This window comes from Crinia signifera, chromosome 4 (genome assembly GCF_055691185.1).
Source record: "Crinia signifera chromosome 4, ASM5569118v1, whole genome shotgun sequence".
In the NCBI taxonomy this organism is placed as follows: Eukaryota; Metazoa; Chordata; class Amphibia; order Anura; family Myobatrachidae; genus Crinia; species Crinia signifera.
The window spans coordinates 227,618,303-227,637,005 of record NC_139220.1 but is presented as its reverse complement, the minus strand read 5'-3'; the positions used below and the strand labels follow the sequence as shown (position 1 = coordinate 227,637,005).

Genomic DNA, 18,703 nt, shown 5'->3' with positions numbered 1-18,703 from the left:
TTGTGTGACTGGAGTTGGACCCTGCCTTGATACTAAACCATACTGCTTGATGATCACTGGATCCCAGGTTCTCACCCACATATATGTCTGATATCCTGTCACCATTTGTGAGTATTAAATCTAATATTGAGTCTTTGCGAGTAGGCTCCCTCACCAATTGCTTGAGAGAGGCTCCCTGTAGGGAATTTAGAAATTTGCCACTTGTAGATGATCTTGCAAAAGACTCCTCCCAATTCACATCAGGTAGATTAAAGTCTCCCATGATTATGGCCTCTCCCTTTAAAGCCATTTTAGTGACATCAAGCAATAGGCTCCTGTCCAAATCCTGCCCCTGGCCTGGTGGCCTATAGATGACCCCAGTACGAATAATGTCCTTCTCCCCCATTTCTATGGTCACCCAAAGGGCCTCAGTTTTTTCTTCAATGTTTTGTATTAAAGTAGCATTTATGTTTTTCTTTACATACATTGCTACCCCTCCTCCGATTCTTCCCATTCTGTCCTTCCTAAATAAATTGTATCCTGGTATAGCTACGTCCCAGCCATGGTTCTCATTCCACCATGTCTCTGTGATAGCCACAATGTCTAGGTCATCCCTTGTCATTATTGCAATTAGATCGGGAATTTTGTCTCCTAGGCTTCTAGCATTTGCACACATAGTTTTTAAAATTTTGCCTGTGCATCTGTTATTCCTAGCCATGTTCATACAGTACAAAATCGAAATCTAAAGTTGAAATTACCTGTTTGCTGATGTTGTTCAATGTCTGTTTTTATTTTTTACTGTTTAGAAAAGCTGCAGGTCACTAATTCTAAGAATATAGTGAGTCTGTTCAGGTCAGGCTACACCTGAACACTAATGGCCAAATGGTCAAAGGAGATAATTTGCACTGTGTTTAGACATCAGGCAGAATGCAACACTAAACTATACTTCACTGAACAACCTCACCCAACAAGTAATAACAATTACCAACAATTCATTAAATCAGAACTTTTCAAATCATACAAGAGTTTGCATAACACAGAAATAAAGAGAGCATATTGGAGATGAATTACATACTCTTGAGGTATCAATGCAGTCCATGTGTGTTTTTGTTGATTTGTAGTAGGTTGCCTTCAGTTTTCCTTCGGTGTAACGCAGGTATAACACTCGTAGTTATGACTCTGTTTTCCCACTTGAAAACGGCCCACTTCAATACAGGGCCACAGCTAAACTATGGCCACAGCCTATCCGGCCACAGCCGTATGCAATGAGAACTAATATACTCTAACAATGCCTTCTTCCCAATTTCCAATAATTGGAATCTACACCCTCAGTCCCCACCCCCTGCTATACAGAGCAATAAAAGTGGCTTACAAAAACAGTTCTGGCATTCCAGGATACTATATCTCTTTTAGAATAAAAAAATACATGCCTCACTACACACAGGCAAGGTACTGTTGTTATTTACACAGATCAGATATTTGGTTGAATTTACCTATAAGACAATCCCACACACAAGGGATGCAATGTTCTGCAGTGAAGACACTTGCTTGCAAATGTACCCAATAGAGTTCAAAAGCATGTGGATGTGGACTCTTTACCTAGAACGGCGCCCATAGCGACCATCGAATGCACAAAAAAACGGGTGCGATGCGATGCCCGCGATTTCCCATAGGGATCAATGTTAAAAGTCAGATTGGACGCGATTTTAGTGTTAAATGCCTCAATGCCCGCGATTTTTCCATAGGAAACAATGTTAAATGGGCCACAGAGCCCTAATAGTCCCCCTGAAGTCTGAAATGGCCCCCACAATTTTTAACGGCACCCCACGATCAACGTCAACCCGAAGCGTGGCGAGCGCAGCGAGCCCGCGAGGGGCGGCGGTACGCGTCCTCTGACCTTTTCATACCCCCACTATCCACGTCGGCGTGGAGTTGAGAATAGAATAGTGTGGCGAGCGCAGCGAGCCACCGAGCCCGAAGCGTGGCGAGCGCAGCGAGCCCCGCGAGGGGACGCGGATACCTTCACAGGTAAACGCGTCCCCTCGCGGGCTTCACAGGTGTCCGCGTCGCCACGAACACCTGTGAAGCCCGCGAGGGGACGCGTATAACTGTGAAGGTATCCGCGTCCGCTCGCCACACTATTCTATTCTCAACTCCACGCCGACGTGGATAGTGGGGGTATGAAAAGGTCGGAGGACGTGTACCGCCGCCGCTCGCCACGCTTCGGGTTCACGTTGATCGTGGGGTGGCGTTTAAAATTGTGGGGGCCATTTAAGACTTCAGGGGGACTATTAGGGCTCTGTGGCCCATTTAACATTGTTTCCTATGTAAAAATCGCGGGCATTGAGGCATTTAACACTAAAATCGCGTCCAATCTGATTTTTAACATTGATCCCTATGGGAAAATCGCGGGCATCGCGTCGCACCCGTTTTTAATGTACCCGCGATGCTAATCGCGGGCGCCGTTCTAGGTAAAGAGTACCCAATTAGCTATTGCATTGGGTCCATCCCCACTTTATCAAGGCATTATGATTGTCAAAGTTGACCTTGGTTTTGCCCCCCCCCCCAATATGTTGCTCATTTTAACTGATCCAATCTCTTTACTCTCAGTGGTATTACACATTATTTTACAATATGGATCCATTTAAAAAAAAAAAAAAAAGAATATAAATTAAAATTGGAAATGTTGCAACTAGGCCCTAATCTAACCACTCAGTTTAAATACTTGTGTATTCATACTGTTATTAAACAGTTATCTTTTAGTAATTATCTGACACTATGCAAATGTTGGTCATACTTATCTCTTGATCAGTTATTAAAAAAACTCCATAAAATGTTTCAGAAATGTATTTGGATGAATGGACGCAATTCTAATGCAAAGTTACGTAGGTTACTTGTAGATGGTGAGCTTGACCTACCGAAGCGGTTATATTGTCTTTATTCTGTGTTCTACCAATAGATAGCTGATTGGCTTTTGGAGCATGGCATATACATGATTTATGTCTTACACAGTGTCTCCTGTCCCCCTTACTTTCCAGGAGCACTGTTCCATGTGCCTAGGGCGCATATTCCTACACACCTATTCGCCAATATATTTTTCAGAGATGCCTACATCATTGGCAATTAGCAAGAAGTTACAAAGGAACCCAAAGCTTAAAAAAAATGCTGCCTTTAGGGGTAGCCTATTGATTTTGCCTGGCTGAGAGAATAAAGCCCCATATGCACTAGGTGATATTGCTCACAATATCGCTCTGAAGGGCTTTCTGAGCGATATTGTGGACACTCCTTGACATTAAGGATGCGCAATAACGCACGTCATTAACGACCCCCTCCCTCATCCAGCATATCCGGGCGAGGAAGGTCCTCATTAATGATCAAACCCCCGCCCCCCCGCCACCGCTCACCTCGATGCTAACATCGTCAATTGTGTATCCAATATCAGTGGTGGGGGGCATCGGCAAGGGAGTATGGGACTTTACTCTTATGTACAGTTAAAAAATAGGATTTTAATACCTACCGGTAAATCCTTTTCTCGAAGTTCTTATGGGATACAGGGAGTCGTTCTTAACGATGGGGAAAAGAGCTTATCCGAAGGAGACAGGCACATATAAAACTTTATACAGGGTGTACTGGCTCCTCCCCTCTGCTCCCCTCCCTCTAGCTTCAGTTAAGTGAACTGTGCCGAAGGAGAACAACAATATGAGAGGAATATGTGTATATTTATCGTGGTGAGATTCATCCAGCACACCCAACATTCAACATAACAGACCACATTAGCAACCCCAGAACCTGGGAAGTCTAAGGCCTAAGAATATGTCAACATGACAACTTTTTTGAACTGTGTTCCCACTGGAACAATGTATTTAGGAATTATCACCTAAGTGACAATTTACACTCGTGAACCTTTAAGGTACACTATGTAACAGTAAGTTACCTAGGTAACCTACACCCTTATGTCCGCCAGGAACAAAGGGGTAGCAGAAGGACCCAGTATTGGTCCACAACTCACAAAGTGAGCAAGGCAAACCTCCGCACAGAGGCGGGCGCCCTGTATCCCATAAGAACTTCGAGAAAAGGATTTACCGGTAGGTATTAAAATCCTATTTTCTCTATCATTCTTATGGGATACAGGGAGTCGTTCTTAACGATGGGGATATACCAAAGATATCAGAACGGGCGGGATTGTGCGGAACCTATTGCCGCAGCACCGCTTGCCCAAACTGAGTATCTTCAGTGGCCAGAGCGTCAAACTTGTAGAATTTGACAAAAGTGTGTTGGCCAGACCATGTGGCTGCTCTACACAATTGTAAGGCCGAAACTCCTCGGGCAGCCGCCCAGGATGTCCCCACAGAACGAGTGAGCTTTCACCCCAACCGGCATGGGCAGCTTTGCTACCACATAAGCCTGTTTAATGGTTGCACATATCCACCGTGCAATAGACTGCTTGGAAGCAGGATGCCCAATCTTTTGGGCGTCATAGAGGACAAAAAGTCCATCAGTTTTGCGAATCCTCGCTGTTCTCCTGATGTAGACACGGAGAATCCTCACCACGTCCAAAGACGTTGGCACCTCAGAATGAGGCCCACCAGCTGGAACCACAATTGGCTGGTTCACATGGAACGCAGACACCACTTTGGGTAGAAAGCGCGGGTTAGTGCGTAATTCTGCCCTGTCTTCAAAGAATATCAAATATGGACTCTTGCAAGTCAATGCCCCTAGCTCCGTGACCCTCCTAGCCGAAGCTAGGGCTAGCAAGACCACTGTCTTCCATGTTAGATATTTCAGGTCAATTTCCTCCAAGGGCTCAAACCAGGAGGATTTAAGGAACTTCAGAACGACATCCAAGTCCCACGGTGGAGTAGGGGCCACAAAAGGAGGCTGTATATGCAACACTCCTTGCAGAAATGTCTGCACTTCAGGTATATTAGCCAGTTTCCTCTGGAAAAAAACAGATAATGCAGATACCTGCACTTTCAAAGAGCCTAGACGTAGGCCCAGCTCCAGACCTGCTTGTAGAAAGCTAAGAAACCTTTCCAGTTTAAACTCTGAAGGAGTAAACTTTTCCTGTTCACACCAACCCACATATCTTTTCCAGATATGGTGGTAATGTGCAGCCGTTACCGGTTTTCTTGCACTTGTCATAGTTCTGATGACCGAAGTGTGAAACCCCTTCTGAGTTAGGATCTGCCGTTCAACTTCCAGGCCGTCAAACGCAGCTGTTCCAAGGCCTGGAAGACGCACGGTCCTTGCATGAGTAGATCTCTTTGCAGGGGTAGGCGCCACGAGTCCCTTTGCAGACTTAGAAGCTCCGGGTACCACGTTCTTCGTGGCCAGTCTGGAGCCACCAGAATCACCTCGGTTCCGTCTTTTCTTATCTTCCTTAGCACCCGAGCCACTAGGGGAATCGGTGGGAAGACATACACCAGGCTGTTGAACGTCCACGGTATGGAGAGGGCGTCCACTCCTTCTGCCTGAGGGTCTCTTGCCCTCGAGAAGTACCTGGATACTTTCCAGTTGTTCCTTGATGCCATCAAGTCTACCAGTGGGGTCCCCCACCGGGCCACCAGAGAACTGAACACCTGGTGGTGTAGACTCCATTCCCCGGGGTGGAGCTCGTGGCGACTGAGGAAATCTGCTTCCCAGTTGTCCACCCCGGGTATGAATATGGCCGAGAGCGCCTGGCAGTGACTCTCTGCCCAGGACAGGATCTTCGATGCTTCCCTCATACAGGGCCTGCTTTTGGTCCCGCCCTGTCTGTTCAGGAATGCCACAGTAGTGGCATTGTCTGATTGGATGCGGACCGCCTGGCCGCTGAGGAGAGGGGCCGCCTTCAGAAGTGCGTAATACACAGCACGTAACTCCAGGTTGTTGATATGGAGGCGTGTTTCCCATAGGGTCCACTTGCCCTGAAAGGACTGACCCATGGTCACTGCCCCCCATCCCGTGAGGCTTGCATCCGTGGTGACTAAGACCCAATCCTGGATGCCAATCCGACGCCCTGCCAGCAGGTTGGGCGTGTGGAGCCACCACTGTAGTGACAGTCTGGTCCGAGATGACAACACAATTCGCCGGTGCATTTGGCGGTGTGAACCGGACCACTTTCCCAGGAGGTCGAGCTGGAAAATCCTGCTGTGAAACCTCCCGAATTGGAGAGCCTCGAAAGAGGCGACCATCTTTCCCAATAGGACAATGCACTGGTGCACCGTCACCTGGGGGGTTCTCAGCAAGTCTGTGACCAGCTGCTGGATGTCCAACACCTTGTCCTGTGGCAGGGACACTCTCATGAGAGCCGTGTCCATCACCATCCCCAGGAACTGGAGTCTCTGTGAAGGGATCAGAGAGGACTTTGCTAGGTTCAGGAGCCAACCATGACCCGATAGGGTCCGTATGGTAACTTGTAAGGCTGTCTGTAATTCCTGTGGCGACCGCGCCTTTACCAGCAGGTCGTCCAAGTATGGTATCACACAGATACCCTTTTTCCTTAAAACCACCATCATCTCCGCCATCACCTTGGTGAATATGCGCGGGGCTGAGGACAAGCCGAAAGGCAGTGCGCGAAACTGATAGTGCTCGTTTAGCAGCGCAAACCTCAGGTATTTCTGATGAGGGGCCTATATGGGAATGTGAAGGTAGGCGTCCTTCACATCTAAGGACGCCAAGAACTCCCCCTCCTCCAGTGCCGCTATCACGGCCCGCAAGGACTCCATCTTGAATTTGGTTACTTTCAAGAAGGGATTTAGGGATTTTAAGTTCAGAATCGGGCGTACTGACCCGTCCGGTTTTGGAACTACAAATAGGTTCGAGTAATAACCCTGCCCCCTCTCTAGGGGAGGGACCCGGGTTATCACCTTGGCCTGTACCAGCTTTTGGATTGCTTGCTGCAACACCACTTGGTCCTCTGGGGACGCTGGGAGGCCTGATTTGAAGAACCTCTGAGGTGGCTGTACTGCAAACTCCAGCTTGTAGCCGTGCGTAATAAGAGCCTGCACCCAAGTATTGAGGCACGAGGCTTCCCAAACCTGGCCGAAGAACGCCAGTCTGGCTCCCACCTCTGCCGGAGCTAATGGTGGAGCCCCACCGTCATGCTGCGGGTTTACCTGCAGCTGCCCCGGATGGCCGCTCTGCGGTGGCCGAAGTAGAAGGCTTCCTGAATTTACCACGGGAGCCTCTTGCAGCATTTGAACCACCCCTGGCTTTAGGGCGGAATTTACTTGCCCGAAAGGACTGCTGGGAGTGAGCTTGAAAGGGACGCTTCGGCGCCTGTGGAGTTGATGGTAGGAAAGTGGACTTTCCCGCCGTGGCTTTAGAGATTAACTCGTCCAAATCACTCCCAAATAACCTGCCACCTGTGAAGGGGAGGTTTTCTACACTCCGTTTGGAGTCAGCGTCAGCTACCCACTGCCGGAGCCAGAGGGATCTGCGCCCTGACACCGCCATGGCTGAGTTACGGCCGTTAATGGCTCCTAACTCTTTCTGCGCTTCACACAGAACTTTAGCAGTGTCCTGAATATGGTGTAATTTCTCAGACACCTGTGCTACTGTCATATCGCCCAGAAGACCTTCCTGGATCTGGGAGGCCCACGTGTATATAGACTTGGCCATATAGCAACTTGCTAATACGGGACGCTGACACGCGCCACTAGCAGTAAAAATGGACTTCAAGGTGTTTTCAACCTTTCTGTCCGTGGTATCTTTTAGTGAAGACGACCCTGGTACTGGGAGTACCATCTTGTTTGGCTAAGCGAGACACAGAAGAATCAACCTCTGGTGGCTCCTCCCACACCTTACGTCCCTCAGGATCAAAGGGGAACGTGGATTTAAACTTTTTAGCCACTTTAAACCTCAGTTCTGGGTTATTCCACGCTGACTTGAATGTACTTTCCAGGTCAGACTGCTCAGGGAAAACTACCTGTTGCTTTTTCTGAGTATCAAAAAAGGCATCCCCTGCTGTGGATTCAGCTAAGGGAAGGTCCAACACCTCCCTGATTGCCATAATTAATGGCTCTGTGCCCCGCAACAGTGACTGTGAAGCATCAGGCTCCTCCTCACCTGCGTCTGCATCATCCACATCAACATCGTCATCCCCATCATCAGCCCCAGAATCAGGGGTTTGAGAGGGGGCCCTTCTCTTGCGAGTATCCCCAGGGGTAGGAGTGATTACATCCACTCTGGCAGAGAGGATAGCCAGCTCCCTTTGTACTCTCTGGGTCTGTGCTGCAGTAGCAGTTAACTGTGTAGTCACAGTTTCAAGCATGGCTTTCATTCCTGTAGCCCAGGCAGGCTCTTGTGAGCTGTCCTGCGTGCTACTCTGCTGCCCAGTAAGCTGTGGGGGAACCCCAGTACTTTGTGGGGACATGCATGGCTCACAAGTAACCTGTGATGAAGATGCTGGCACAAACTTATCACTGCACACCATACATGTAAGTTTCCTCACCATTGTGACAAACAAACAGTCTCCCCTCACACACCGCGCACACACAGTGGATATGCAGTGTGATATAATCCAGATAAATACTATGTGTAGCCTTATCTGATCTTGTACAGCTTAACAAGCCAGTGGGGTGGTGTACAGAGGATAATGGAGGAGACCAATACACCTGATAACCTTAGCTCTCCGATTAGAAGAGCTGGTAATACAGTACAGTAATCAATAACAGTACTTTACAGTGTAAGCAGGCAAGTGCACAAGTACACAAGCGCTGAAAACCTGAAGCTGTCTCTGCAAGCAGATTCCCTCTGATCCACACCGCTGAGGAGTGTCTGGAGCAGTACAATGGCGTTTCCAGCAGCCAGGGCAGGTTTTGGTGCCCTCACAGAGCTGGTCTCACTCTGGGTAAGCTCCGCCCAGCGTAATGGCGCCGGAGCTTACCTGCGTTTTATACTGAGACTGACATTGGGGAATGTCCAAACCTCTTTGCCTAGTGTAGGCAGGGGGTTACGCGGTCCCTGTGCAGGGCACCACCATACCGCCGCCATCTTGCCGCGCAATAACCCGGGGACCCCACGGCGGGGGACCCCGGGGTAATACTCACCACTGACGTCTTCAGACTGGACTAGGGGTGTGCGGCGTGCCAGGGGTGTGCGCGCTGCAGCGCAATGCCCGCGGTAACATCACCCACTCAGGACGGTGGTCCTGTGGCAGGGACAGCTCGGTACCTTGAAGTGGCCAGCAGCTGAACCCTTCCCCTAGTCTCCCACGACGCAGGACTGCTGTTAAGTCCAAACAGCTGCCCCAAAATAATAAAGAAATAAAACAGAAGATAAAACTCTCTGGAGCTCTTCCTGATCTGTGCTTCTCCTGAGGCACAGTTCTCAAACTGAAGCTAGAGGGAGGGGAGCAGAGGGGAGGAGCCAGTACACCCTGTATAAAGTTTTATATGTGCCTGTCTCCTTCGGATAAGCTCTTTTCCCCATCGTTAAGAACGACTCCCTGTATCCCATAAGAATGATAGCGAAATAAGAAAATTCAGTCCAAGGCCAATGTGCTGGACACAGAGGGTCAATTACTCACATTCCACACTTCACAGAAATTTGGGTTGAGCTACACCCAATGTTATGTGTATCTTCAGGTCAAACATTCTGTGTAATCATTTTTAAATGTATTATCTTCTCCTGATGAGACAGAATTTCTAATGTCCCTGTTGTCTATTGTTACAAAGACAAAATAAAAGAACTAGATAGTAAGATGTTGCACTTCATAAACCTGTGACTAGGACAGGGCTGGCACTATTTTGGCTTGGCAAAAAGATACTTCCACACTGCAGCTCTTAACCGGTATATTGCCAAATTTATAGCCTTTAAAACAGTTAATCGGCCCATACACGCTGCAATCCGTGCTTTGAGGTGCGCCCTCCTGCGTCACCTCATTGCACAGTACAAAAAGTATGTGCTTGCACATAGTTTTCATCGCATTGCATGCACAGGCAATGCAATGTGATCCGTGCTAATTAAGCACGGAAAGCACGCCCGTATCGGGGCGTGTATGGGCAGCATATGAGCTGAAGTGTGAGAGCACCAGTCTGCATTTACTGGTTACAAATAACCGGTATTTGCAGTGTGAACGGCTCTGAAACGGTATTTAGGACTCAGGCAGTAGCTATGAGAGCGCAGTGCATATGTAATGAGCCACTCATTCCATATGCACATATGTAATGAGCAGCTCATTCCATATGTGCATATGTAATAAGTGGCTCATTACATATGCACTACGCTGTCTTAAACTGTCTGTCCTGCTTTCACACTGCAAACCTGCTTGAGACCCGGTATTTATGTGCAGTGTGAAAGGGGTTTAAAACGGTAATATATTTTAAATACCGTTTCAAATACCGGGTCTTAAACGTTTAGGCAATGTGAAAGCAGCATTAGACAGCTCTTCTTTATTAGCTCATTATGATACTACATCACTATTCCTCAATCTAACTCTTCATAGGAAGCATAGAGCATCTCTACTCAAGGCCCAGCAGAATTAATTTTGTTGAGGAGGACTCCGTACTAAGGGGTTGATTCAGGTTGGTTTTCAAAGCACATTTGATTTGCTAATGGACAAAACCATGTGCATTGCAGGTGGGGGCAGATGTAACATGTGCAGAGAGTTAGATTTCAGTGGGTTATTTTGTTTCTGTGCAGGGTAAATACTAGCCGATTTATTTTACACTGCAATATCAGTTTGACGTACACACCCCACCCAAATCTAACTCTGAACAGGTTAGATCAGCTCCACTTGCAGTGCACATGGTTTTGTCCATTAGAAAACCAGATGCACTAAGCTTCAAGTGATAAAAGGGTACTTGTATGTTAGTTGGGCGCCCACTAAGCTATTTGCTTAGTGGGCAATTCTGTGTAGGGAAATCGTATTGCATGGGCCATTTTAGTGTCATGCGATGTGATTTTTAATGTCATTTGTTCACTATTCTGTGTGCCCCCAAGGTATCGCATCTGCCGCAAAATCGCATGCGATTTTATAGGATGTGCGATGTCATTACATTAGGTATACAATAATATGATTGTATGTCCTATAAATAGCTTTTACGCACCCCCCCCCCCACACACACACACACACACACACACACACACACTATCCACGCCACCCCGAAGCGTGGCGAGGGGCGGCAGAACGCGTCCTCCAACCTTTTCATACCCCCACTATCCACGTCGGTGTGGAGTTGATTCTATATAGTGTGGCGAGCGTAGCGAGCCACCGATCCCGAAGCGTAGCGAGCCCCACGAGGGGACGCGGAATACATGTAAAGTAATCCACGTCCCCTCGCCACACTTTATAAAATCAACTCCACGCCCGCCATGGATAGTGGGGGTATGAAAAGTTTGGAGGACGCGTACCGCCGCCGCTCACCATGCTTCGGGATGGCATGCATAGTGGGAGGGGTGCGTAAAAGCTATTTTTAGGACATACAATCATATTATTGTATACCTAATGTAATGGCATCGCACACCCTATAAAATCGCATGCGATTTTGCGGGAGGTGCGATGCGATGCCCCAGGGCTAAAAGAGCAGTGAATAAATTACATAGGAAAATAGCATCGCATCCCCCTTAAAATGGCCCATGCGATGCGATTTTCCTAAGTTAGCGTACGTATGCTAATAGGGCGCCCAACTAACATATAAGTACGGATAAAAGAGAGAGTGATAAACAGCCAGCCAATCAGCTCCTACCTGCCATGTCAAAGTCAATGTTTGAAAAATGTCAGGCAGGAGCTGATTGATTTCTTATAACTCTCCATTTTATCATTTTTTGATGCTTATCAGATATAAATTCTAACATGTAGTTCCTTTAAAACCCATGTGCAAATTTTGACAACTGGGCATTAGAGAACACACGAGTACTTGAGAACCCTTTTCAGGATTTTAGTTATGTTGCTAAAAAGACAATACTAATCTCATGGATTTATCACTCCCCCCGCCCTCCTCCAAACTTTTAGATGTACACCATCTGTTATCGAGAATCCTCTATTTTGACAGATAAACAGCAATACCAGATATTGGTAAGGGTGCGATTAGATTTTTCCAGAAGTGGGGACCATACATTGAAACTTTGCCTAATTGCTATGTGCAGTGAATCCTATTTAGGATTCGCTGCACAGTCGCCGTGTTCAGGAGGGCTGGAGCCTTTGCTTCCAGCCCTCGCTGTCACAGTATTCAATGCCGCAGGGGCTCACTGCCCCTGACGGTATTCTTAACCACTGCGCCGGACACCGCAGGGAACCAGGGGACGGCAGCAGGCAGGGAGATGGAAGTCCCCCTGCCTGCCGCAGAATGTATGTGGGGGGGGGGGGGCTCCCCGGGACCCAGGCAGTAGGTAGGAGCCGCTTGCACTGCTCCTGATTGTGCATATGTAATGATCGGGAGCAGTGAATATATGAATATCTAATGAGCCCTGCTGGCTGTTATGTGTAAAAAATATATATATATTTTTTAATTAAATATATATTCATGTGCTGTAGAAAGTGTCTAACACATATTTCCAAGCTTATTACAATAGAGAATCACTTACGCCTTTTCACTTCTAGCCTCCTCCTGTTTCTCGGTAATGTTTTTCCATCCTATTGTTAGCCTTTATGTTGTGCTAAATATAAAGCCAGTTTTGTTTTTATCTGGTATTCTACTATCATGTCAAGTTCCTAAAGCTTGCAGCAGGGCCCTCCTACCTCCACGTTGTTAGCCAGTTTGTTCTATCACAGTCAACAATTGTAAAGCGCAACGGAATCTGCTGCGCTATACAAGAAACTGTAAATAAATAACAGAAGTTTGACATTAGATCTGATCCGTGACCCCGTGCCGTAGATCGGACCTGCTAGCACGTCTGACCTCTAACTCTAACAGCCTCCCGGCTGAGGGGAATAGGATTGCATGCAATATAAATTGCACGCAAAAGGACTGCATGCGATTCTGCTGCCCAGGAAGGGCCCGGGAGGCTCAAGGAGGGGGTAGGCTGCGACGTCTACCCTCAGAGAAGTCGCAGTAACGTAAGGGGGCCATTAATTGGCTTTGTCCTCGTTTGGACATTGCTTTCCCTGAAATTTGTCCTTGTTTTATACAACTTTAAAAAAGTATTCAAAATAAATATATTTTGCAAAATATGTCGAAAATGAATGTAACATTTTTCATTCATATAGGGCCTACATCAAAGAATTATGCAAACACGATGGTTCCGATGTTAAACAATTGCTCTGTATCTGCACTGAACAGATATGTTTCTATGACGTTGTTACTGACATGCAGCAGCTGTTGGGGGTGGCGAAGACGAGTATTTCACAGACAATGATATGTAAATATTTAGGTTTGGAAAACCATGAAAAAAACCTTGCCCGGCTAATTTGTTTTAGATTCGTTGTTAGTGGAATTGCCTTCTGTCATCTCCTTAATCATTTAGCTAGCTATAAACAGTCTTTCTTTTGTTGTTTACAGGAAACACTGTCCTGCACACACCAAAACAAGGTACACATGGACCTTTAAAATGGCCATGTGTACCTTGGTTGTGTGCAGGACTAGGTTTCCTATAAACAGAAAATTGTTTATAGCTAAATTAAAAGCTGAAATAACCATTTCATGACCTTGCGAGTAATAATGAAGGTCTTGTCAAACTGATTTTGGCACCATTAGACACCAGCACAGCCAATCCAGGTAAGCATATACACTTACTGATTGTCAGCACAATGTGTCATTCCTGACATCGGGCTGGGCAGGCATCAAATTTGTCCATCCAAGTGTGTCATCAGCCCCTCCCTCCAGTGAGCACATGCCCATACACACAACCAGATGTGATCATAGATTAAGATTTCCCATCTATCTGCTGTGTTTCACAGCCCACACAATAGGTCTGTGAACAACTTCAATCACAGACATATCGGGGGAAATTTACTAAAGGAAATTTGTAAAAAATAGGTGTATTTGTATCCAGAAATACACTTATTTTTGACATTTACTATCCCGAAAATACGGCAATTCGTATTCGTATTGATAGCACATCAATACGAATACGAATTGCCGTATTTTCGGGATAGTAAATGTCAAAAATAAGTGTATTTCTGGATACAAATACACCTATTTTTTACAAATTTCCTTTAGTAAATTTCCCCCATCATTTCCCAGCGACACATCTATGGCAGATCTATAGCCTAGTATGTAGCCATCCTAAGAGTGATTCAGGGAAGAGGCACAATCTCTGACTAGGGACCTTATTCTGGTCTACACGCAAAGCTGCAGAATTCGCAGCGTTGCATGTGGACTAAAACTTTGCCTGCCCCCCAAACCGCCCCCCCCCCCCCCCCTGCACCCGCGATCCCCACATGGCTACGAATGGATGATTTAAACACGGCCTTCCAATCTACTGTACAGGGAAATAGCAACTACCCTTGTGTATCAATGCCAATCTATTGCATAATGGCCCACCAGATCAAAGGATCTTGGTTGGCTGTATGATCTGGTCACACAGCAATGTTGGCTAGGGGTTAGGAGTGTATGGAATTAACAAACAAAAAAAACGTATTGAATGTAGAGATAGATAATTAGCAATTAGATAGGAATGTATATGAAGGTTTATGTGGGTGATACTGGAATGTGATAAACTGCCTAAAGAGGTGAGTTTTCATGGAACGCTTGAAGATTTAGAGACTGGAGACAAATTTTATTGCCTGTGGGAAGGCACTCCACATAGTGGGTCAAGCACTGCAACCCGAAAAGTCCTCTACTTGTGAGTGGGAGCAAGTAATGCGTGTGGATTAGTAGTGTATGGTGGAGAGGTTGGCTAGGGAGATATTTTCACATAACCGAAGAGAAGTTTGGTTAATGTCCTTGTGTGTCAGTAAAAGTATTTCACCCTGAATACGGTAAAATACATGCAACGCAGAGAGTGACTAATACCCCATTTCCACTAGCAAAAATAACCTGGGTCGATGCACGGGACCGTTAGTGGCTTGAGCAGAGATGAGAGATGGAAATATGTTAATTTGGCAGTGTTCAGAGTATTATCATAAGAGTGTTAGATATGTGTGCATAGAGGTATATGACTATGTATATGCATGACTATATACACCCCCCAAGTTTTGGTAGGACAGGCCTGCTTTTCAGGCGGCAGTGTGCTCATGCCCAATTTTCATATACGCACACTTAAGTCTTGCATAACGAGAACCTGATCCACAGTCCCAATTTTTGATCTTTATGGCCTCCCAGTCTAAACTGCCCAGTCCCTATGAAGACAATCATGTTTATCAGATATGTAGTTGTATAAACCACATTTTCACCTCACCACTGATAGTGCATACACACTTGCTGGTGCCGGCAGTGATGCAATGCTGGCCGTGGCCAGGCCGCCCTCACTATTGATGTTTTAGTTGGCCATGCACGACTGAGGCCACTGCTGATGAAGATTCGGAGAAAGCATCATCAGTGACATAGCAGGTATATACTAGACGATGTGCCCCATATGTCGGTCTGATCCGACGGACGACATAACATCTACTATGTACACAGCTAAACACCTATCATGGACACAGATGACTGCACACTGTTCAACCAATATCAAAACACCTTATCACTACACACAGGTCGGGCATCAATGACACACACTAATAACTAAACAGGTCACATCACTATCACATACTGTACATGGTACACAGTGATCATGATGCACTGGATGCATCAACATGACATACACTGATCATTATACACAGGAAACAAAAGTATCGCACACTTGTCACTCTGATATTACAAGCTATTAGCGGTTAGTAACCATAGATCAGTGGTTCCCAACCCTGGTCCTCAAGTACCCCCAACAGTGCACGTTTTCCAGGTCTCTACACAAAATCACAAGTGAAGTAATTAGCTCCACCTGTGGATCTTTTAAAATGTGTCTGAATAATCTGCACCTGCTGGGTGACCTGGAAAACGTGTACTGTTAGGGGTACTTGAGGACCAGGGTTGGGAACCACTGCCATAGATAGTGGATGTCGGCTTGTTCTTCACCTTTCGTGACAGATGGGGCTTTTTGTACTTCCTTCCCCCAGCATATGGGGGAGTTTGTGGTTTCAGAGCTTAAGGCCCCTATACACTAGTGCGACTTTGGCCAATTTCGACGTATCGGGCCTAGAAATCAGCCAGTCACATGCTTGAAATTCCATCCAAAGCATGGCCATGTGCACATTGGCTCAGGAGATTGAATGTGCTATACATTAGGAAATATCAGACGTGCGTCCGTTGTCCGGTGCACATCGCTTTTGTTTTTTCGCACTTGCGATGCATCGTATCAGATTTCCCTTTAACTCCCCAGGAGTTCTTTTATATGCGATAAATCAATAATAAAAACAATTTGAATTTCAAGGGAAATCAGGTGCGACGTGCCTCAGACAAGTCAGACTAGTGTATGGGGTCCTTTACTGTAGCTCCAACCACCAATGCAGATTGTATAGCCCTGCACCTTCCCTTATTAGCTCACTGTCTACATGTCACACCTCCCACTTCCACCAATGTCAAACATCACAGGCACCATCAATGGAGGAGTCTGCAAAGGCTGGTCCACATCTGATGCAGGCTATGAATGGTGGGCCCTAGGAATGGTGGGCCCTAGGAATGGCAATCGCATTGCGATGTTTCACTACCATCAACGTTTTTGTTTTGATGGTAGTGGCATTACAATTCAATGGCGGCATTCCAAGGTTTTCCGCCATCGAATGGTAAATAATTAATAGTATTACGATGGTCCCGCCCCTGCCACGCTGCAGTGCTTCTGCACATGTGTGGCTGCGCTGAAGGTGGTTGCACACATGCAAAAAAAGGGGATTTTTTTTCTTGCGCATGCGCCAATCATATTAATTTTTCTGTCAAATTATTTTGATGCATTAGTAAGTGAAGTCCATCCCTAGCACTGGGCCCTGAGGGACATACAGTACCAGACTGCAACCTACACCGAATGGCTGATTAGTAGATAGATAGATAGATAGATAGATAGATAGATAGATAGATAGATAGATAGATAGATAGACCGTAGGATGCTGCAAACCATGGTGCCGCATACACAGTGCACTCATTCCCAAGATGCGGGAGGGGAGCGCACACAGCCCCCAGCCTCTGCCTGATGCAGGCCCACCACCGCCCCGTGTTTCCCCGCAAGGCCCGGCCCCTCCTTACCGTCACCCCGTATTTGAGAGCGATGCCCTGCAGAGTGTCGCAGGGGCTGACCTGGTGCTCGATGAACCGCTCAGCCCAGGGGGCGGTCACGCTGGCTGTGCTGCCGTACGAGCGGGTCTTGGTCCGGGCCAGGCTCAGGGACAGCTCGGCGTCAGACTCGCACTCTCCGGGGAACACGGTGTAGCCGTGCCGGCTCCCCCCATCCCTGTGTGACTGCAGCACCGGAGACAGTCCCGCCATCTTCTACGGAGGAGACGCTCCGGTAACGGGCACAGTACAACATGTAGCGCCGGCTCTCCCACTGACATCCCGCACAGGCCGCTAGGGGGCGCGGGGAGCAGGTGTGTGGTATACGCTCTCTACAGCCCCCGCCTCATGTGTCTGTATAACCTTCTTCATCCGGGGCTTCCGTGCTGCTGCCCACTGTCCCATTCTTATCCCTAGCCTGCAGCGTCCCATCTGACTCTGTTCACCTGCATTACAGCCAACGTTATTGAACTAGAGTAAAACGAAATTAATAGTCTGGAGCTAGAAATACAGTGATAGTACACTGCTACCCGGGCATGGGGATTCTTTGTGGAGCCCAAAGTCAGATTAAAAGGTAAAGGGCCAGATGCACTAAGCTTCAAAAGTGATAAAATGGATAGTGATAAGCAGTCAGCCAATCAGCTCCTACCTGCCATGTCACAGACTGTGTTTAAAAAATCTCATGCAGGAGCTGATTGGCTGGCTGTTTATCACTCTCCATTTTATCACTTTTGAAGCTTAGAGGATCTGTCCCAAAATGTCACTATAAAGGTGCACGTACACAGAGGCATAACTAGATATTTGTAGGCCCCATAGCAAAAGTTTGTAAGGTCCCTATAGCAACTGATGGTTATAAATGTATAAATGTATGTAAAACATATTACTTTCACAGCAAAAATGGGCCCCTTTCAGCTCTGGGCCCCATAGCAGCTGCACCCCTTGCACCTATGGTAGTTACGCCCTTGCACGTACACTTGTCCGAGGATAAGTCAGACACAATTTCCCCTGAGCTCCCCCAGCAGCTCCCAGGGAGGCTCACATATGATCTGGCACTTGGGGTGGTCATTCTGGTGGTGGTGGTGGTTGGTTTGGGAGGGGGGGGGGGGGTTAGGGTGTGATTGCAGCTTTTCCTTAGCGTAGCCATGAAAATGCTGGGTGTCCTCATGGGAACGGGGGCGGCCACCAGCCTTCTGGGGGAGGGTGGCTGATGTCACCGGATGTCAGCTGCCCATCCTGTTCTCAGAGCAGGGCACCGCTGATCTGTCACCAGAGACTGACTTAGATAACCAAGCGCTACAGAAATTATTCGATGGTCGGCGACAAGCCTGCAAATTGATGTTTATGCAAAACATCCTACTGCTCATCATTAATACCCCTGCTCATCATTTAATGACCTATACTACATGTATTATTATATATCGCCATGTGGGATGCGGTTAACATCTTGGTGGTCAGGATGCCAGTGATCCCAACTGCCCCTAGCAGTCTAATGCCAACCCTTACCCCCCCCCCCTAATGACTGTTGGGATGCCGACCACATCGCCTGTCTATCATTA

At 47.1% G+C, this 18,703-nt stretch overlaps 1 protein-coding gene across 1 annotated transcript in view; it reads right to left on the bottom strand.

Annotated features, from left to right (window-relative positions):
- Nucleotides 1-17,545, bottom strand: part of LYSMD2 (LysM domain containing 2) — a 43,011-nt gene extending 25,466 nt beyond the window's left edge. Inside the window, exon 1 of the mRNA XM_083183907.1 lies at nt 17,121-17,545. Coding sequence (XP_083040033.1) covers nt 17,121-17,360 — 240 coding nt within the window. The 5' untranslated portion in view covers nt 17,361-17,545. The remainder of the gene's footprint in view (nt 1-17,120) is intronic.
- Between the last annotated feature and the right edge of the window lie 1,158 nt (nt 17,546-18,703).